The sequence below is a fragment of the Sapajus apella genome, unplaced genomic scaffold (assembly GCF_009761245.1).
Source record: "Sapajus apella isolate SASKATOON/1434 unplaced genomic scaffold, GSC_monkey_1.0 scaffold23, whole genome shotgun sequence".
In the NCBI taxonomy this organism is placed as follows: Eukaryota; Metazoa; Chordata; class Mammalia; order Primates; family Cebidae; genus Sapajus; species Sapajus apella.
The window spans coordinates 9984295-10005481 of NW_022436963.1; the positions used below are offsets into that span (position 1 = coordinate 9984295).

The 21187-nt window shown below is 53.0% G+C and overlaps 2 protein-coding genes and 1 long non-coding RNA gene across 7 annotated transcripts in view; 1 reads left to right on the forward strand and 2 right to left on the reverse strand.

Moving 5' to 3' along the window:
* FAM107A (family with sequence similarity 107 member A) overlaps positions 1–2338 on the reverse strand; it is a 50188-nt gene extending 47850 nt beyond the window's left edge. Inside the window, exon 1 of the mRNA XM_032290311.1 lies at positions 1624–2338. Within this exon, the coding sequence (XP_032146202.1) occupies positions 1624–1647 (24 nt within the window). The 5' untranslated portion in view covers positions 1648–2338. The remainder of the gene's footprint in view (positions 1–1623) is intronic.
* Positions 2339–8833: 6495 nt separating this feature from the next.
* Positions 8834–21187, reverse strand: part of FAM3D (FAM3 metabolism regulating signaling molecule D) — a 32280-nt gene continuing 19926 nt past the window's right edge. For 4 of the 5 annotated variants that reach the window (XM_032290314.1, XM_032290313.1, XM_032290315.1 and 1 more), the window contains exons 6-10: positions 19372–19430; positions 15857–15907; positions 11986–12070; positions 11147–11273; positions 8834–9255 (exon numbers count right to left, since the gene is read on the reverse strand). In XM_032290314.1, coding sequence (XP_032146205.1) covers positions 9166–9255; positions 11147–11273; positions 11986–12070; positions 15857–15907; positions 19372–19430 — 412 coding nt within the window. In that variant the 3' untranslated portion in view covers positions 8834–9165. The remainder of the gene's footprint in view (positions 9256–11146; positions 11274–11985; positions 12071–15856; positions 15908–19371; positions 19431–21187) is intronic. The other variant, XM_032290317.1, reaches the window with a different exon arrangement.
* On the forward strand, positions 16535–21181 carry LOC116559459. Its single transcript, XR_004272462.1, has 2 exons — positions 16535–16732; positions 19420–21181. It is a non-coding gene; the product is annotated as an uncharacterized LOC116559459 (long non-coding RNA).

The window sequence follows — 21187 nt, forward strand, 5'->3', positions numbered from 1 at the left end:
TCCCTTTTACGGTTTTGACACAAAAACCCAGCAGCATTCTTTCTTGATAAGAGACCACCAATCACCGAGCAGTTCTAGCCTGTCTGCAGAGGATGCACAGTGAGGGTTTTCATGCCCCCTGCTTCATCTTTGACATCAGAGGGCTGAAAACTCCACCCTCCGATCACACTAAGGCCAGCACTTTTTTGTACACAGGGCCCATAAGAGGCATGAAACTCAACTGTGCATGCACACGTTTCTCCTTTCATAAATATGCATGACTCCCCCCCACAGCTTATTGAATACGTATATTTGGCCACGGTGCTCAGCATACATTTCAATTCCCTTTGCCTCTTCCTCAAAGTATCAGTTTCTGGCTTCTGGCCAGAGGCCATGTTTCCTGGCCTGTCGGAATGGCCACCCTGCAGGCTGCAACGCTTTGTGAGACATAAAGCTCCCCTTTCCAAAGTAACACCACCACCACCCTGCTCTTTCCCCCACTAGCTGCATGTCCCTGGCTAGGAAATGACTTCGCTGAGCGTCTCAGCCTTGATGGACTAGGTCATCCCTGGTTGTCTGAAGATCAGAGTCCCCTGTTTATCGGGGACCCTCTGAGCGTCGGGTAGCGCACTGCACTAAGCATTCACAGGCATCATCTTACTGAACCTCCCACAAAGCAGGTACCAGCCCCATTTTACAGACAAGAAGCTGAGGTCCAGCGGGGTTCAGGTCCTCGCCACAGTAGGTGGGTGGTGGAGCTGGGACGCCGCAGCCTGACCACGCCCCGGGTGGCAGTACTGGGGTGTGGGTGGAGAGCGGTGAGCTCCCGTGCCGCAATCCCACAATCCCCAGAGCTGGTGAGTACACGCAGGCCCCTCCCCTCTTTGCCTCCACTGATCCAGGAGGTCTGATGGGCCCCAAGAAAGCGACTGTTTCCAAGCTCCCTCCTCCTCCCCACCCCATGGTGCTGATGCAGGGGGCCAAGGAGCGCATTTCCAGAAACACTGCTCAGGCAGTGCTGTTTACAAACCCCCAGCTGGGAGCTCAGGCTTAGAAGGTGAGGGATAATAACATGAATAGAATTCTACTAACAAAGGAGCAGAGCCTCTACACAGTGCCAGGCAGTGTTCTAAACGCTTTCATTCATATAATTTTCACAACGATTTTCCAAGGTAGTGATTATTATTGGCCCTATTTTACAGGTGAGGAAATGAGGTACAGAAAGCTTAAATAACTTGCCCATTGCCCTACAACTGGTAACAGCTGAGTAGCCAACTTATAATAATCATCATAATAATTTTAAGATCTTTCCCCTGTATCCACCTGCGTCAGACACTCTCCTGGGGTGTGGGGAAGGGGTACCCTGGGAGCTTTTACTCAGGGAAGTAGAGATGTGTGTGGCTAGTACCAGGGAGTCAGAGAGATTCGGCTGTCCCCAAGTCTGTCCTAGAGATGGAGGGATAGGATGCTGATTTTGCCCTGAGCCCCCGCCAGCTTTCTAGCTGCACGTCTTGGCTGTGAGTGCCAGGAGGAGGGTTGGTGGGCAGTGCCAGCTCCAGGGTAGGTGGGTCGGGGCTCCCACTTGCCAGGTCCAGTTTCCCTTCCCAGGTCCAGGGCCCCAACAGGACGCTTGGGGGCTCCTACCTTCTTCCCCTGGGCTGCTCCCATGGCAGGAGGTGGGCACCAGGCCTGGGTGGGCTGCAGGGACCAGGCTGGGGTCCTTCCTGCTGGCGTGGATCTCAGGAGCCAGGACCTGAGGGGCTCCCGGGGCCAGGGCCCCCTGTCCTCTTGTGGCTCATTCTCCCCAGCACAAAGGCGGCTTTCACAGCTGCTCCTAAGCCCAGAGCGCCTCAGACAGGCTTAGGGCGATTGATCCTGACAGAGGGGCCAGTGTCCCCAGGCGGCTCCCATGACTTTCTTGGGTCCCTGCAGCTCCTCACCTCCCAGAACGCTGCCTCTCTCAGGAAGGGAAACTGAGGCAGCTGGGCAAGGGAGGAAGATGCGGGGCAGTCCTCTCATCACGCACCGGTAGCTCAGGTGCGGCGGGTGGCCCAGCGGGCAGGACTTGGCCTTCTTGCCTTGCTAGGCACTGCTCAGCAGACAGGGCCAGACAGTGGAGGCCGGGAGCTGGCTGCGGTGCAGAGCTCTGGGAGGGCTGCGTGGGGATGTCAGCCTTGGCTGGACAGCCCCATTAATAATAGACCTTTGAGGACTCTTGGGGTCTGGGGCTCTCCCACAACAGGAACTCTGAGAGCAGACGCCTGGGCAGCAGGCTGCCTGGGAGGGCTGGAGGCCAGCTGGTCTGGGCTCAGGCCAAGAAAATATCTGGAGGCCGGATTCCAGACCTGGGGCCAAGTTCTCAAAGCGCCCCCGGTAGTCACCCTCCTCCTCATTTGCCAGTCCCTTCCTTCTCTGTGATGCCAGCTTGTAGCAGAGGTTAAGACTGAAGAAACCTTGGGCTTGAACTGTGGCTCTGCCCCTAACAGCTGTGTGGCCTTGGGGGCACAGTGTGTGTGTGTGTGTGTGTGTGTGTGTGTTCAATAAGCACTCCCACTGCACAGGGCTAAATGAAGTAAGGTGTGTGTGTGCAGCTGAAGCCATCGTTTTGTGAAAGCATAAATCAGAGCATGTCACTCCCTGCTTGTTTGTTTGTTTTTGAGATGGAGTCTCACCCTGTTGCCCAGGCTGGAGTGCAGTGGCACAATCTCGGCTCGCTGCAACCTCTGCCTCCCAGGTTTAAGTGATTCTCCTGCCTCAGCATCCTGAGTAGCTGGGAATACAGGTGTACGCCACCAAGCCCAGCTGATTTTTGTATTTTTAGCAGAAACGGGGTTTCACTATATTGGCCAGGCTGGTCTTGAACTCCTGACCTCGTGATCTGCCCACCTTGGCCTCCCAAGGTGCTAGGATTACAAGTGTGAGCCGCTGTGTCTGGCCATCACTCCTGTTTTATAATGTCTCTTCACCAAAGGTGGGGTAACAGTTGCCCCCACTGCCTGGGGCTGTGAGGGTGAGCAGAGCATCTAGCGAACAATTCCTCAGAGAAGTTAGGTGCTGCTGTTAAGAACACAAATGATAAGTCCATTGCCCACTGGAAAGTCCCAGATAACCAGTTCACTAAGCACAACATCCTTTCCCCAGAGGTGGGCGGGTCGGGGAAACTTGCCACACTTTCCTTTCCTCTAGCGCGGTGCCTGGCACACACACAGATGCCTCATGGAACTGCAGCTGGTGGAGGGTCAAGAATTAGGCATTCTGTCCAGCCTTGCCAACAGAACAAAATCCCCCAGGTCCACAAGGTCTGACAAATGGCCTTGCTAGGACCTCAGTTCCCTCTCCTCCCTCTCCCTGGCAGTTTCTGGGTCACAGCAACTTTTCCCTTCCCAGGGCCTTTGCACTTGCTGCTCTCTGCGTGGGATGTTCCCTCCCCAACTTCCCCTCTGCTCCTCATATTTCATATTTCGATATTTGCATGATTCTCTCCTTTTTAATCTTTCAGGCTCCTCAGAGAAGCTCTCTCCGACACCTTCTGCAAAGCATTTCCCAGGCTCTCTGTTTACAACGAAATGATATGACTTCTCTGTTGACTGTCTGTCTCCTCTGCCTGGAATGGCAGTTCTACAAAGGCCAGGGCCTGGTCTGTCCTGCTCCTCAGTTTACCCCCTGGGTCTAGAGCAATATTAGTGGAAGAATACATGATGGAGGATTAAATGAAGTAGTCTAAGCTGATCGAGTGCTTAGCACAGTCCCGGCTCATCACAAGTGCTCCCTGCACGGCACTTCTTAATACTGTTCTTATTGAAGTTACTGTATTTCCTCCAATACCCATGACCCTTCCAGCCAAGCGAACACGTGGCTTCTTCCTCCTGCCCCTTCCCTTGGGTTCAGCCCCTGCCTCCCTCGGCTGCTCTGCACTCCTTTTCTCCCTGTTCCAATTGTGGCCTGATTACAGTTTCGGATTTCCTGCAGAAAAGAGAGAGTCCACAAAATTGTAAAGGGAAATGACTCAATTGGCTGTCAGATGGAGCAGTAAAAATGCTCTAAGTCAATGCGGAAGATCAAACTCCTTTGGCAGCCACCCCATAATTATCCACCAGCTTGACTCTTGGTGGGGTAGGAGGAGAGAGAATGAATTTTACACATTTATTAATTTTTTTCCATCTGCTTGGAGTCCTGCTGAAATACGGCTTAGTGCTGCGGTGAAAGGCTGGCTCATTGGCTGATGGAGCCTGTGACTGGGCTCTGAAGCCTGGCCCCTGGCAGGATCATGGCCCGAAATGCAACCTTCAGGCCTCATGGCATGGGCAGGAGGGATGGGTTGGAGGCCCAGGGCCCAGCACCATGCCTGGCACAGAGGCAGTACTTGGAATATGTGAACAGATGATTTATGGAGTGACAGCTGGTGGTGAAGGACCAAGAAGCAGGTGTTCTAGACCCAGCTTTGTCCCATCTCACTGTGGGCTGGGGACATCCTCAGCCTCTCTTTCTCCATCTGCACAATGAGAGCAAACATCTGTTCCTTCTTGACCCACAGGCTAATGGAAGGAAGTAAGGCTTACAAAGTGTGAGGGGGGCTTTGGGCTTTAAAAAGAGGAGTTCTAAATCCCTCGAACCTGGTTCCCCTGCACCTCTTCCAAAGCAAGGAGGGCAAGTGTTGGGAATGCTAACTCCGAGGTTCTGTGCAATCTTCAAAAGGCTTCAGAGGCATTTAGGAGCAGGTGAAGGAGGGGAGGAGGGGAGGAGGGGAGGAGGGGGGGAGGGGGGGGGGGGGGGGGGGGGGAGGGGAGGAGGAGGACAGGAGAAACACTGTTTACCTGAGAGGTTTAGGGCAAACATATCTGTTTCATGTAATGTTGGAGACAGACTGGAATTCCAGCCCTTATTCTGAGACTCCTTATCTATGTGACTTTGGACAAGTCACTTGACCTCTCTGAGCCTCATCTTCCTCCTGTGTAAAAGAAGATAACAATGGTTCCCATCCCGTGAATGTGGGGGCTATGAGGATGAAATGAGGTAATTCATGTAAACCTCTGAGCAGAACGTCTGGAAAACTGCCGTGCTCTGTAGAAGCGAGGTGCTGCATTTGCTACACTATGGGCAAGGCTGAAGATAAGTCCACCATCCATTGGGAAGGCCCGGATAATGAGTTCATTAGGCACAACAGCCTTTCCCAAGAGGTGGGTGGGCGGGGAGACCTTGCCACCTTTCCCTTTCTAGCTTGTGCCGCCACCTACTGGCGAGAACCAGAATTACAGCTTCTGGGAAGCTCTCCCTGTGGCCCCACCCCTCACAGCCCTATCCTCACTCCTGGGTGGGTGGGAGGCACACTGGCAGGGAGTGGGGAGGCAAATCCAAGCCTCCAGTTCTGAGGCCATGATTAGCTTGCAGAGATTCCTGAAGGCTTGACGACCTCAGTGAGAAAATGAGTCCCAAGTCTTATCCATTTCACTTTCTGATGATTCCTGGGAGAGGCCCCTGGTCCGGACCACCACCCTCTCTCTCCCCCTGGATGATACAGCAGCCTTCTCACTGGCCTCCCTTCCTCCATGCCTTCACACAGCAGCAAGGAATTTTCAAAATACGTAGATCTTGCCACCTTGCTCCCAGTGTGTCTCCTGCCCTGGGACAAAGTCCAAGCCCTCTACCCAGCTCACAAGGCCCCTCGGGCTCTCACCTCCCAGTCAGCCCTGTCGCCCTTCCAAAACTTGTTTGTGCTGTTCCCTGGCCTGACATGCTCTTCCCTTCCTTCTTTGCCTAGCAAGCTCCTTCATGCTCCCAAGGGCTCAGCATGGGTGGTGCTGCCTCCAGGATGCCTTCCTGGATCCCCCAAGGCTGGGGCAAGGGTCCGGCGGTCTTTCCCCTTGCCAAGCCATGTCTCCTCTGGATTTATATCTCCTGCTAAACAGCAGGAATGGTGCTGGGTTTTCTTCACTGCAGTATCCCCAAGCCTATTGGGTTCCTGATACATAGCAGGTGAGTCATAACTGCTTCTGAGTGATAAAAGTGACTTCCTGCTGATAAAGACCCAACTCTTTACAGCTTGAGCTGACCCGGGGTTCCCTATAGTGGCCACAATGTCCTGAAAATGATATTGAGAGTCTAACAGGTGTTTGCCACTTTTGTAACACCCACCCCTGGGGGCGCCTGGTGTGGCTGGCTCAAGAATGCAGTCAGTCTCCTTAGTGGGCTGTAAGCTTCTCTTCTGGCTGATTCTGGGCATCTGGGGCCTACACCTTGTCAAGGAGGGGGAGGCAGGAGGGGGGCATGATTGCTAATCTCCGCCTTGTGTTCCCTGCTGTGGAACAGCACGTGGCCTCTTCCCTGGGCTCCACATGGCAGTGGCAAGTGCAGCTCCCCCACTTGGAGCTCTTTCTCCTTGAGAACGGACCCCTTTTACGACAACAATTCCTGTGGATCTGGAGGTCTTATCTTCCAGCCCAGTCCCATCCAGCTGGCTGTGCCCACCACCTCTCTTAGGATGGGTCCCCTAGGATCCCACTTTGGGATAGGGATTGTCACCCAGGTGATTTGTTAAGGACTGGCCCCTGGGCACACTGGTAAGGAAGTGGAGGTGCAGGATGGGGAAGGGGAAGGAGGCAAGCAAAAAGGGACACTTTCAGGCCACGTCCCAGCTCCCGCCTGATCCCTCTGGGAATGCTGGAGTGTAAACTGCACCTCATGGTCATCATGCCCCAAGACAAGGAGCTGGCCTTTCACATTCCCGCAGCCGTCAGTCATCGGCTAAGGGGCATCCTGCGGTGGGTACACGTTCAGAGCCTCCGTCTGTCTTCTTTGCACTTGTGCTTAAAGAAGGTATGAGTAGCCTAAGGGCAGTGCTCCAAAGAAGACTTCAGACTGACCATTAGCAGCAAAATCTGGGAAAGGGACCTGGGACTCGTCCCTGCATTCTCTGATTGAGCCAGTTGACATGTTCTCAGTCTTCTTTGAAGTGTTGTGCAGTGCAGTTTCTGGAAAAGTCCATGTGTCTTCTCTTCAACCAGGCAGCCACCTCATGTCTTCTTAAAATAGTGGCCGCTGCCAAGAGCCCTCTTGGCTTCCTGAAGGCTTGACAACCTCAGTGACAAGCCCTGTCCCTGGTGATGAGCTCTCTTTAGAAGACTTTATCTGTTCTTTAAAAATTTTATAAGATACTCTTGCTTGTTGTAAGGTGAAATTTTCAAGATCTCAAAGGTGTTTATGGTCACAATGAAAATTTCCTGCCACCTTCATTCCCAGAGCAGGTTTCCGGCCATGTTTCCCTAGGTAGTCTACTGATGCGGTTGGAAGTGGTTATTCAGGGCTGGCTGCAGGCTCCTCCTTTCGTCTCTGAGGGTGAGCTGGGAGTGGGGTGGGGCCGGGAGTGATGGAATTGACTGGATGTCTGGGTGGGCCCCTTCTGACTTCCTCAGCCAACCTTGAGCATGGCTCTCACCAGGCTTCGGGCCTTGAATTTTTTTTTTTTTTTTTAAATAGAGTCTTGCACTGTCGCCCCTGCTGGAGTGCAGTGATGTATCTCAGCTCGCCACAACATCTGCCTCCCAGTTTCAAGAGATTCTCTTGCCTCAGCCTCCCCAGTAGCTGGGATTACAGATGAGTGCCCAGCTAATTTTTGTATGTTGGCCAGGCTGGTCTTGAACTCCTAGCCTCAGGTGATCTGCCTGCCTTGGCCTTCCAAACTGCTGGGATTACAGGTGTGAGCCACCGCACCTGGCTTGGACCTTGATTTTGATATCACTGCAACCGTAGCCCATGTCCCAGCTGCGTGGCCCCCGGTAGAAGATTCCCACACACTATCCTCTCTACCCCGGGCTATCTTGGCACATTTGAAGCTCTCCCAGGACTTGGGAGCTGCATGTCCCAGGCCATTGGTGGGCATCTGTGCTTGGGAAGAGAGCTCCTTCTCCAGAGGTGCAGTGTCCCCAGCACATGCTCTGGGAGGCTGAGCAGCAATATCTTTTGCCCCCATGACTCCCTTTCAAGACTTAGCCTAGAGCCTGGGAACTGGGCCCTTCTCAGAGACCTCAGGCAGGTCTTGGCACCATATCTCTTGGCCTTCCCATTTCAATGTGCTTCTGCAGCCTGCCAGCAGCTGGCATTGCCCTCTCTTGGCTGGGGGCTTGCTGTGAAGCCACAGAGGGCCATTCTTCCCTAGGCAGGGCAGACAAGAAGCGCCTAGGAATTCACATCATCCCCGGCATCAGAAGCCCTCAACAAACCAGTGGTGGGAGTTGGTGTGTAAATACCCCAGCTCCCTCACTCTGGGATGGAGTATCTCCAAGGTGCCGGGCTCTACTCTGATTCCTAGAGCTTCGGGTGGGAGTCAGCTCCAGTTCCCACTGGGATGGCTGATGAAACCATACCCTTCACTGGCTGCCTTCCCCTCCTTCCCTTCCCATCTCTCTTCCCTACTTCCCTATTGGTGTTTCCCACAATCACCTCCCAAATACACTGGCTGCCCTTGAGTCCTTGCCTCAGGGTTCACTCCTGGGGAGTAGACACCCGGCTGCCTTCCCTGAAGCCCGCAGCGCAGCCCGGCTGCTCCTTCCAGCCGGGTTCGGACCCGCCCCCTCTCCCTCTCCTGCTCTGACTTGCTCCAGCTCTCCTTCAGACAGCGGGTGATGGCAGTACTCCTGGCGTCCTGTCCCCGGGCTCCCTCTGTTCCCGTCCATCTCACATGTCCTGCAGGAACCGAGGATTCTCTCAGGCCCACGGGAAATCCCAGAAACACAGCTCCCACCCAGCTGCCTAAGGGGGAGCCTGAAGTTGTCACCAACCTGTCCAAACCCGTGGCCCACGCTGAGTCTGGAGCAGTTCAGTCCCAGGGAGAAACATGGCCACTTGAGTGATCAGAAAGTTCACTGAAAACCAGCAAAAATAAAATTTAATTGGGCGCATTTGTGGGCAGTCAGTCCTAGGCCGTCAGCGGTCCCTGATGAAAGCACCCTGTTCTCACCACAGACAGCTGGTTCCAGAATGGCCCTCTGAGGCTGGTCTCCTAGGTGGGATGTGCTGTGGGAGGGTTCTGCTTCCGAGGAGGGAAAGTGCGACACAGCGCACAAGGACCGACAGACAGCGCCTTCCACGCGGCACCCTCTGCTCCTCCTCCTTGGCGCCTGCTGGGCTCTGACTCCTAAGTCAGGCAGGAGCTTCTTCAGGTCCCCAAGCACAAGAAGAGCCATAGTCACCCTAAAATAGCCTTGCGGGCACGCAGCCCTCCATCTCCAGCAGCTCTGGCCATCCCTCGTATTTGTTGGTTTTTGGGTTGTTCTTTAAGAACTGGAGAGAGAAGACACAGAAATATAGACAGTGGGTAAGGCCCTTTAGAACCCATACCTGCATGGGCACTGCACTCTAAACCTAAATGGGGTGCAGGATGTTATTAACCCACTTCACAGATGGGGAAACTGAGGCTCAGAGCAGGGATGCAACTTGCTCAAGGTCTCAGAGATGGGATCAGAGCCCAGTTACTGCTATCATGCCATGAAGGGTAACCAGTTGTTGGAATGATCTAGCCCTTCCTCCTAAATTCTCTGTGTCCCTCTAGGATACCTCAAATAACAATAATAATAGCAACAATAGAAAGAAAACTCCTAGCATGTCTTGAGTGCTTGCTGCATGCACTGCTGTTCTGCAGTGCCTTACGTATTTAATCTGCACAGTGGCCCTAGGGAGTGTGCACTGACTGTTTACATCCCATTCTCCAGATGGAGAAACTGAGGCACAGAGGGTCACTGTTTGTAGTCACTGGCTGGTAAGTGGCAGAATCACAATGTAATATCAATTAATACTACTAATAAAGGGCGGGGTGCAGTGGCTCACACCTATCATCCCAGCACTTTGGGAGGCTAAGGAAGGAGGGTCACTTGAGGCCAGGATTTCAAGACCAGCCTGGGTAACATAGAGAGACTCTGTCTCTACAAACACAAAAAAATTAGCTGAGTCTGGTGGTGCATGCCTGTGATCCCTGCTACTCAGGAGGCTGAGGCAGGAGGATCTCTTGAGCCCAGCAGATCGAGGCTGCAGTGAGCCGAGATTGCACCATGTACTCCAGCCTGGGTGACAGAGCGAGACCCTGTCTCAAAAAAAACCCATACTAGTAATAAGTATATAAGAGAATAAAATCACTTAGGATTGTGTCTCAAATGCTCAGGATTAGTTTATGAAGAAAAAAATGTAAATGGCAAAATTTGCTGTTAGGGTCATCGTGGCTGACTCTCAGGAATTAAAAAAGAGATTCTAGACACTGCCTGTCTAAAGCCCAGTTTCCCAAGTGTGGGGACAGAGAACAGATTGGCTTAGTCTCATCAGGGTGCTTGGTTCATTTTGGGGTGCTGGGTCCCAGCCAGCTGGTGGCTGACGGGTGCAGGTGATGCTGGGCTCCCTGCACTCCTGCACCTCCTCTGTCTGGCAGGTTCCCCTGGGTCTGAAGTCCACACTTTGGGACAGAACACCACCTCCTGCCTATGCAGCCTCAGGCCTCTTCCTAGGGCCCTGCCCCAGCACCGCCATAGGACATTTGGGACCCCCCCCACCCCGCCCCGGCCTCCTGTGTTCTTCGCTGCGTTCAGGTAATTTCTAGTTACCTGAATAATTCTCTTAGAAACACGCGCATACAGACCAAGACCAAATTTTCCAGCTTAGAAATCCCCATCGCGGTGCCTTCCCTGGAGCTCAGCACACAGGTCCCCGCACCTGCCCGTTCCCGCACCTGTTGTCTGATGATGGCATTGGCCCCCTCCCCACCTCTGAGTTCCCTCCTGGTGTTCTCCATGCCCAGCCAGGGAGGCAGAAGGGACAGGGACAGGTATCCTGCCCCTTTCCCCAGCTCCCCTTCCCCATCTCACAGCTTCCATGTCTCCACTTCCTTCTCGTTCCTCCATGCCTCACTTACCCATCATCCCTCTGTTCTCCTTTTCCCTTTTTGTTTTCTAGTACTTACCCATATACCTGGCTATTTTTATATGACCCACCTTTTACGAAATGGCTCAGACAGCTTCCTGCCAGGGGCTGGCCAATCAGATCACCCTGACTTTCAGAGTGAATGACAACCAGGGGCCTCTCCCCAGACACTCCCACTTTTAATGCCCTTGGTGGGTGACTGTCCTTCCTACCACCACACAGCTCCTTGTCCATCCTTCACAGGGCCAGGTTGTGGCCCAGAACCCACCTGCTCAAAGGGGCTTTTATCTCTGAGGTTTTTGGCTCCTACGAAGACCCAGCTGTCCCGGAAGCCCAGCTGTTTTGCATAGGAACTCCCCAGGTTGGCGAAGAGTTTCCTGGCTTCATCATTCATTCTGCAGAGGACCAGAGAGGATGATCAGGATGCAGGGATGGATTGAGGGGGCATTAAGTGGTGGGATTCCCATGGGGCAAGGTTCCCACTCTTCTTCCCATTCAGTGTCTTCCCTGGAGGTGCCCAGAGAATGTGGCTGTACTCAAGAAGGACAGGTTAGAGGGGTTCAAGACTTCCTTCCTAAAAGGGCCTCAGATGGGGCTGGCGATGTGTTAAAACAGTACCCCCTGTTTACAAATACAATACATGTTCATCTGGAAGACATGGAGCCTCACAAAGAAGTAACTAAGAAAGCCCGTCTCACCCCTCCTTCCCTTGACCTGATCAGTGTATCTATTTTGATGTAGTGTTTTCCCCTCACTAGCACCAGAGGGTGAGCGCGTTTTCCACATCTTCAACTACTTTCTGCCCATCGTTTTTGATGAGTCTATCTTTATCTCTGTATACATCTTGTCCTGTGTTACCATATGTCATAGTTTCTGTAGCCAGTCAGCCATTATTACTGGACAGGGGGAGTGTTTCCAGTTTTTCACGGTGGTAATAGAGGCTGTGATGAACCTCCTAGAACATTCCTTTGCATCATTGTTTGATAATTTCCTCAAGATAAGTTGCCAGAAAATGGCGCTGGCAAGAGAGCAGAAGAGGACATGCAGGGTTTGGAGGTGTTCAGCTCACATCGCCGCACGGACTGGCAGGTAGAGTTTTCCACTTACTTGGTCCCCGGGTCGTCGTAGGAGGCCACCAGCACCAGTGCACCCTCTGGAATTTCTTTAAGGAATTTCACCAGGTGCTTAATATCTGGGGGAGGAAGGAAAAGGCGGTGCTGGTGATTTAGGGGAAATGAGCCCTGGTCATTCTCATGTTTGTCTATTGCCCTGTGACTCAGGAGCCAGCTGGGTCCTGCAGACACTGGGCTGTGCTCAGGAGCCAGGAGGAGGAACATCCCGGGTGGAGCCCCCTGTAGCCCTTGTCCTAGGGGAGGGCAGAGTGAGCAGAGTGAGGGGGGACTCACCCAGGTGATCTGGGGTGGCTTCTGGACACTGGAACTTAAAAGTTCCCCAGGTGACTGTGACGTGCAGTGGAGGGTGAGCACCACTGGTAGAAGGGCCCTTGTGTGCCTACCCCTCAGGGGACCAAGTACCATCATCTCTCAGGTGCTCTGGGCCCTTTGCATACTCCAGACCCCATTCTACACTGGACAGTGCCCAGATGATCAGTGCTGACTTTAGATGGTGTAGCACGTGGCCTGAAACAACTGAGATCCCTGGGAGAGAACTCGAGTCTACTATTAATACAGCTCTCCTGCTGTGTCAAGGAGCAAGGCTCTGCGTGTGTCTTTAACACCTCCCTAACTTGCCAAGTTCTTCATTTAACAGACAGCAGCTCTAGGCTTAGCACCTGTGGAAGGCGTCAGCATCCAGCTCCCTGTGAAGAGGCTAAATTGTTTCCATTGTGATTATTTTTATGGTCACCTTTCCTGCATAATGAGTGATAATGGCTTTCTATTTAAGGCAGTGATATAGTTTCAAGATCTATTTACTTAGGTAAGAAAAAAAGTGACACAATTTAAAGGAAAATATGAATAATGCAGATGTTATTCTAGATATGGTACAACCTGAGGGGGCTGAAGTTTGGGAAAAAAACAGCCTAGTGGTTAAAGCAGAGACTATATCTGTCAAATGAGGCTGAGTAATAGCCCTGCTCATAGGATCTTCATAAAGTGCAAATGTGACAATAACCTTGGGGATACAGTAAGTACACTCTAGTGGAACCAAAAATTATTAGCAGGATTGGCTGCATAATTTGCAGGGCCCAGTGCGGAATGAAAATCAGGGCCTTTCAATAAAAAATTATTAAGTATTTTTCAAGAACACGATGGCAGAACATCAAGTCAAGTGTGAGATTCTTCCAAGCACGGGCCCTGTGTGACTGCCCTGTCTCCAGGTCACAGCTGGCCTTGATTATTAGTATTCCAGTTTGGACCCCTAGGACCTTGGGGAAGAAACCACTGCCCCAACTAAGGCCAGCTGCCAACCAGGTCAGTAACAGTGGTTTCCAGTCAACCACCACAGTCTCCTCTAAAGAAATGGCCCTTGAGCTTCTTTGAGGGAGGGAGCCCTTAAAACACCGTTAATTTGTGTTGTTAGCAGATATTATGGTCTGGCGCTTGCCTGGATGGATGGTGGGTATTTGAAAAAATAAAGCATGCCTTCTGCTAATGATCACCTCGCTTTAAAAAGCCACCATCTCCTTTTGTTTCCTGAAGGAAAGGGCTGCTTGCTCACAAAACTTCTGTTTCTGGATCCCCATCTGCCATGGCTACATTCAAGTTTATAACAAGGCATTTTAAAGCTTAGTTTCGTCTTAAAACTTGTTTTCCTTTTCACTCTGACAGATGATCTCCTTGCTTCTGAGTCATCTGGACGGAATGAGGGAAGGGGGAAGGGAAGGGGAAGAGGAGGGAAGGGAGAGGACTAAACGAGCTTGCCTGGCCCCGCCCCCCCAGGCAGGCTGGACACCCTTCCAGCAGTCATTCCAGATTATCATCTAATCCTCGCATCAGTCGTATGGAGTGAAGACTATGGCTGTCTCTATGTTACAGACGAAGAAACCGAGGCTCAAGAGGCGTCACTTGCCTCAGGTCATGCTGCCAGAAGCCTCTGACTCTGGAGACTGGACCTTTTTAATAAAGCTGGCCCCAGGCCATGCTGAACATCAGCAGGACCCCGGGTAGGATGTCTGGTCCTCAGCCCATGGCCTGTCCCCATCTCCTGCTACCCTGTCCTCAGCTCTATCCTGTACCAGGAGGGACCCTGCACACTGCACGTGGAAATGCCAGTGTGCCTGTCCAAGCTCCGTCCACACCACCCTCCTGTCAAGCAACGGCCAGCCCCTGGTCACCCCTCCGTCCTGGGGAGTGTCTGAAGCCTGGAGGCAGGGCACGCCTGGGAAGAGGCCTGCGTGGGCCCTGATACAGGCTCCAGGTCAGCACATCCCTGGCTCTGTGGACTCCTCACCCATGAGCTGGCCAGATCTGGAGGAGGGCTGGGTGGGGCCTTATGAAGCCCTGGGTCCAGGACAGGGTCCCAGCTGCCCATCTCTGAGAATGGCCCTGCAGATCATGTCCCCAGTGTTCCCCACCTCCCACCTTTCAGCCTCTTCCTTTGTTTGCGAAGCTGAGAGGGCTTCCTGCCTTCGGCTGCCTGGTAACTCTCACCCCTCCTGGACTCATGAGTGTAGGTGGGTGTAGGCAGGGTGGGCTTTCCCTAGAGGTTGAGACAAGGGCAGGGGAATTCAGGAGAGAGAAAACCCAGCTGTTTGGCAGCAGCTTGGCCCCTTCTGCTCTGTGAGGGGCTCTCTGGGGTCTGTGGTCACACACGCTGTACATCCCAGGATGGCCGAGCACAGAGACGCCCTGTGGTCTCAAGGATACAGAAGGAAAATTGCATCCACCTGGGCTCTGACACCCCCTCTGATGGAAACCAGTCCCTGCAGGGCCCAGGTCTATGCTGCCTGCTGCTTTGTCACTCCTTGTTGAGCCTCCTGTGTTGGAGGGAGACGGGGTAAGCAGCTGGGCAGCATGGGTGGCAGACGGCCTGAAATTGATCCTGCAACGTTTTGAAAGCTGTTGGGAATGTTGGGTCAGGGTTCCACCCCCGCCCATAAGCGGCTGGTTGGTGAGGAGGCTGCTGGTGGGAACTTAGATGTCTGGGATTTCAGCACAGCTAGGTCAGTGGCCTGTCTTGCCCAGCCATGCTAAAGGCAAGGAAGGCAGTGACTTGCTAAGGGGCAGCTGTGTGCACAGAGAAACCTGCAAAGCATGTAGGTGCAGAGAGAAGACAGGCATCTGCCAAAAGACATGGAGAGCTTGGAGTGTAAGGTCCAGAGAAGACAGGCATCTGCCAAAAGACGTGGAGAGCTTGGAGTGTAAGGTCCAGAAAGGAGCCCCGTCCTGTCCTTGGGTTCACAAGAGATCAATGTGACCTTGAAATAAAGTACCTTTACCTAGCAGAGCTTGAGTGTGTATGGCTGATGGGCCACACACCCTCATCCATAGCACTGCAGTGACATCAACAATGGCATTGCTTTGCCTCAAGGTCTTCTCCAGCCTCCAGAGTTCACTTTGCTCCGAGCGCAGGCCAGAAGTGCATGCCAAGGAATTAGAGGCATGGGCACCCCAGTCCCCTCACTTCTCTGGGAAATCTCTGGGGCATGTATTCCACACTGGCTCCAGGGTTCCAAGTTTGATTAAATGGCTCAGTAACATATTCTGCATTGGCTTCCTGTCTGTCCCTGTCTGCTCCCCACTCCCCTACCGACATTTCCTGAGTTCACTTCTTAAATAAGCCTTGCTCTTGAATCCCTGTCTTAGGATCTGAGTCTGGGAGATCCCACCTGAGACGGCCAGGAGTTATGAAAGCAGCAGGAGACCCTCAATCCCCCACTGCACCTCCTTCTGGGTGCCTCCCGTGGAATTGAGTACCAGGTACCTTGAGCCACCAGCTCCCTTGCCACATGAAGAGGCTCAGCCCTCTGCACTGCACCCCCCACCACTGTGATGTCAGTGTCAGCAGAGGCGCCTACCTCCAGAGTACATGTCAAATGCGTTCTGACTCAGCACCGCTCCCGTGGTTCCTAGGGGTTAAGAGGAGAACGATTATCCCTGTAACGCGTGTCCTTCTGCTGAAAATGGCTAATTCGTAGTCTAAGATCCAAAAACAGAATAAGAATCTAATGAAATCAGGTCCTACAGAGAGCATGCAGGACTCAAGTAGGTGCCCAGGGATGGCTGGGCTCATTTGAGAGGTTCAAGAACATAATGGCTGAGGGTGTCTCTGGAATCGAATTGAGTCTACCCAGTCTGAGTCTGTGTTCTGTCCTGCCACTTCCTAACGCAGGACTTAGCATTTCGACCTCAATTTTTGCATCTGTACAATGGGTTGTGGGAACAAAATGAGATACATTTAAACTATTAATAGTAGTCATACAAGATGAATTTTAGCTGCAAAATCAAAATCAAATTAACAATCGTCATCATCATTCCCACCTAAATTGAAAATCTACAACTGGAGTCCTCTAACTCTTGAAGGCAAAGGGATTTGTGTTGGGCTAAACAGTACTCAGCTTCCCAGGGTCCAGTAACCTGGATTGCGTTGGTGAGTTTTGGGGGAGGAGGCGGCTGAAGGCCAAGCCCTCCAGGAAGCCCTGTCTTCTGGAGGAACGTTGCAGTTCGCGCTCTCCGTCACTAGATGGCGGTGTTGCAGAGGGGATGGCAGCTCCGAGGCTTCCGGAGGAGGGTGGGGACCAGGCCTGGGGAGTGGCGCTGTCCAGGCTGGCAGGCTCGCCTAGCAGCCCCTCCAGGATTCTAGCGAGCCACGGAGCGTCCACGGAACGCTACACCTGGGGCCCGTGGAAGGAGTCTATGAACCCATGAAGCTGTTTTTATGATCGCGTGCGCTTGTGTTTCTGCAATTGGAGCGTGGTGGGGGTGGGGGTAGCAGCCAGCATAGCTTGAAGATCCTGAGGAATCTCTGCCCACTAAAGGTTCAAGACTACTGGACCCTTAGCAATCCTTGTGTTGCTCTGGGTCATGCAGATGAGGACCCTGAGCCCCTGACGTGATTCGTTGGGCGTCCCCACAGCTGGCATACGCAGCACATATGTATACAGTAGGTGCTGTATACATGGTTGAGACGTTTCTAGTCTAGGGAGGTAGTTCAGCTGAATGACTAAGACCTGGAGTTAACTCAATCCAGGTTCAAATGTAGGTGGTTTTCTAGGCTGTGAGACCTTGCTTAACCTCTTTTTTTTTCTTGAGACAGGGTCTCTCTGCTGCCCAGGCTGGAGTGCAGTGGTGTAAGCTTGGCTCACTACAGCCTCGACCTCTCAGGCTCAAGCAGTCCTCCCGCTTCTGCCTCCTGAGTAGCTGGGACTACAGGCGTGTGCCACCACACCCAGATAAATTTTAAATGTTTTTGTAGAGAAGGAGGCGGGTTGGGGGGGTTCACCTTTACTCAGGCTGGTTTTGAACTCCTGAGCTCAAGCAGTCCGCCCACCTCTGCCTCTCAAAGTGCTGGGATTACCGGCATGAGCCACTGCACCCAGCCTGCTTAACCTCTTTGGGCCTTGGTTTCTTACCTGGGAAATGGGGATATTGAGCATAGCTCCATCCTGGCACAGTGAAGGGGTTAAGTGAAAAAGCACAGTAAGTGCCCAATAAATGCTGGTGCTTATTGCCATTGATGGCTATTTTCATCCTTTTGGCTTTGCGAGAGAGGCAGGGAAAGAGGTCTAGTCTGGGGCCATCTCACTGGAGAAGATTCGAAAAGCTTATCTCAGGTGGGGCCCATTTAGGGGAGAAACCCAGCAGGTTTCATCCAGGTCAGCTGTAGCCTGAGCCATTTCCTGCCCACTTCCACTGCGGGGTGAGGGCAGATGGGTTGATGTGAGTGTTGATGTAAGCTGAGGCTCCTACAGTCTTCTGGGGTCTGGCACAAACTCAAAAGACCAGCTTGGGCATGCCCTCCCTGCAGGAGGGAGCCGCCAGCCTGTAGCCACTTTGCTGAGGCTGGAGTGGAACAGGCCTGGGCCCTCCTCAAAACTCCAGAGGAACGGCTCCACTCAGCCCTCCTGCCTCTCCCTGCCCCGGCCCTTCCCGGGCTCCTAGGAAGCTGGCCAGGGCGGTCCGCTGACTCCCGTCTGTCCAGGGACAGCCCCATCACTGCTCCAGGCCTCAGCTGCTCCCCAACCCAGCAGGATTTCTTGACAGAGCAGGAAAAGGCTTCCTCTGAAGCAAAGTGCAGGGGCTTGGGGCTGGCAAGGCGGGGGCTCCTGTCCTACTCTGTCCCTTCCTCAGTGTGCTTATGTGGTCCTGCCACACACAAGCTCGACAGGTTCCTTCCTGAGCATCCCTTACACCTTTTCCCTGAGCTGCCCTGACCTGGGTCCCAGAAGTGGTCCTTACAGTCAGGGAATGGCCCTTGTTTTCTAAGAACAGAGGCCGAGAGGAGGCCTTGGCTGGGGCCAGACCACCTAGTCCTTACCTGACCCTGTAAGTCCACTCCCTCCTGAAACATGTCCCTCCTTCAGGCTTGGCAGCCCTCTGGCCTCCAGTGTAAGTGTGTGTCCTGCAGGAGATGCTTGCTGGGTTATCAAGGCCTTGGATTCCCTTGTGGTCGCCCTGCCTCCAGCCTGCTGCTCCAAGCTGGAGGGAGGATTCTGGAATGCAGGGCTGGCCCCTCATGCCCTGCTCAAAGCTGTTCCATGGCTCCCTACTGCTCTTGGCTTCCAGTCACACTTCTTAGCAGGGTTGCTAGCTCCTTATCCTCTGGCCTTCTGCTCTCCCCAGCCTCGCCTCTCCATGTTGCCCTGAAAACCTCTCTCCCTCCCTCTCCCTTCCTCCTCCCTGCACTGTGCTGCCTCTGCCTGGGAGGAGGCTTCCCTGCTTTTCTCCTGGCCGCACCTACAATCTTTCAGGCCTCAGCTGGCCATCACTTACCACTGGAAGCCTCCTCTGAGCTACCCTGGGTCTGTCCCTTGCTCTGCGTTCCCATAGCTATGCTTCCTGCTCCTATCAGAGAGGCTCACCACATTGAGATTGTTTGTGAGCTTCACAGATACCTACAGTGGCTGAGCCAGGGCCTGTCTTTCTAGTTCACGGCTGACTCCAGTGTCCTGTACAGGGCCTGGCCCACAGTCGCTGCTGCCTGCATTCGTTGAATGAATGAATGAATGAATGAAAAAAGTGTATACTCAGCACGTGATCTTGCATTGTCATTGATTGTCCCCACGTCCTCATGTGTGTTGGTTTCAGTGGGGTGGCTTTGAGGAGGGAGTCATGTTTCATTCATGTTCCATAGCAGAACGGTGTCCTTCTGAGCTAGGAGCATGTGGCAGGGGCCTGGCTAGCACTGCGGTTCTACAGTGTTGCAGATCTTTGAGACCTTCTGTTCCCCCAGGTCAGCCACGCCCCCACCGTCCTGAGCTCTACCTGCCACGAAGTAGGAGCTGAGCCACTGTTGGTTGAATGGACATGCCGCTACCCCCTACCCTCCCCAGCGCTGGGTGGGAACTGTTGGGGGGATGGATCTGCAACTCACCGTTCACCAGGGCGATGTTCAGGCCTCTGCCCACGTTGTTTTTCACAGGACTCATGATTCTGAAGACAATGAAGAAGAAATATGACACTCATTCCTGAGCGTGGAATGAACAGTCTGCTGTCCCGACTGGGGAACTCAGAGAGGGCCCACATAAGCAAGGCGGAAGCATCGGGAAACACATAGAATAACTGGGGCCATCTGTTTTCTCTTGAAAACTAGTGGTGGGCTGGAGTCTCTGAAGAGTTTCTCAAGGCATGTTTGACCAGAACAGCCTTCTCAGAGAAAAGGCGAGGTTCCTGCCTGGGTCTCTGAGGTGCTGGAGGTGGGGCCAGCCTATCCCTAGACTGTGAGACCTGGCTGCTGGGAAGAGGCTGAACCCCGAAGGTTGCTGTCCCCTTGGGGTGTCAGTCCCCCTGTGGCTCAGCTGTGTTCCTGCTGGCCCAGCATCCACACCCCTGTCTACAGGTGTGCCACAGGAGAACTGTCTTTCTCTACACACAGGCCAGGTGGTTCCTGGGATTGAGCTCTCTCTCCCAGGCTTGGACAAGCAGAGCATCCTATGTCCCCAGCTACAATGACTGGCTGATATGGTTTGGCTGTGTCCCCACCCAAATCTCATCTTGAATTCCCACATGTTGTGTGAGGGACCTGGTGGGAGGTAATTGAATCATGGGGGCAGGTCTTTCCCATGCTGTTCTTGTAATGGTAAGTCTCATGAGATTTGATGGTTTTATAAAGAGGCATTCCCCTGCACAAGCTCTCTCTTGCCTGCTACCATCCATGTAAGATGTGACTTGCTCCTCCTTTGCCTTCCACCATGATTATGAGGCTTCCCCAGCCATGTGGAACAGTGAGTCCACTAAACTCTCTTTCGTGTTTAAATTATCCAGTCTCGGGTCTTTACCAGCAGCGTGAAATCAGACTAATACATTGGGCTAGGCATGGTCATGTGAACTGGGCCGGTCAATGAAACACAGGCTTGGGGCTTTTGCAGGGATAATTTAGACAGGAAGGCTCTTTTCCCATTAGGGCGCTAGGCTGGGCTAATATGTCAAACCAGCTGGTGGTCTCTCTCCTTAACTACATGGATCAATCCCTTGCAAGTAGAAAAGAAAGCAAAGCTATTATACCATGGATGGTAGAGCTGAAGATGGGGTGAGAGACAGCCCTGATGACATGGTTTGAATCCCTGGATCCAGCTGGTCCTGAAGCCTGCCTACCACTTCTGGTCTTTTAGGTCTGTGAACCCATCAGTTCCTTGTTTTCCCTAAACAAACGGTGGTTACGTTCAGAATCCTGGCTTAAACACCCATCTCTGAGTTTTTTCATAGTATGTACTTGGTGTCTGGGGCCTTTACTATCTAAGTTGGATGATGGGTACACAGCCTTTCTCCCATACTGGGGTGGAAGCCCCGGTGCCTGCTACGTCTGGGCTTTGACGCCTGGGTCAGGACCTTGAACCTTCTTTGCAGGCATCTCCTTTCATGGGAAGCCCAGCAACTTGGCTGTTAGACCTGAGGTCAAGTCCTGGCCCTGCCACTGGACAGGTGACCCTGTCTGCACCCCACTGCCCTCATCTTTACAATAGAGGTAACAGCCCCACCTCCCAGGATGTTGGGGGAGTGAATGAGAAATACTGTGAAGCACTTGGCAAGGTGCTGGCAGATGCGGGAGCTGTTTGAATTATTGTTATTTGTGGCTCACACACCCAGAATAAAAGGGAAGCTGTGGGCTGGTCTCACAGGCCAGCTCCTGCAGCCTCGGAATTTTTTTAATGAATAAATAAAAGAATAAAGTAAAATAAAATAAACATAGT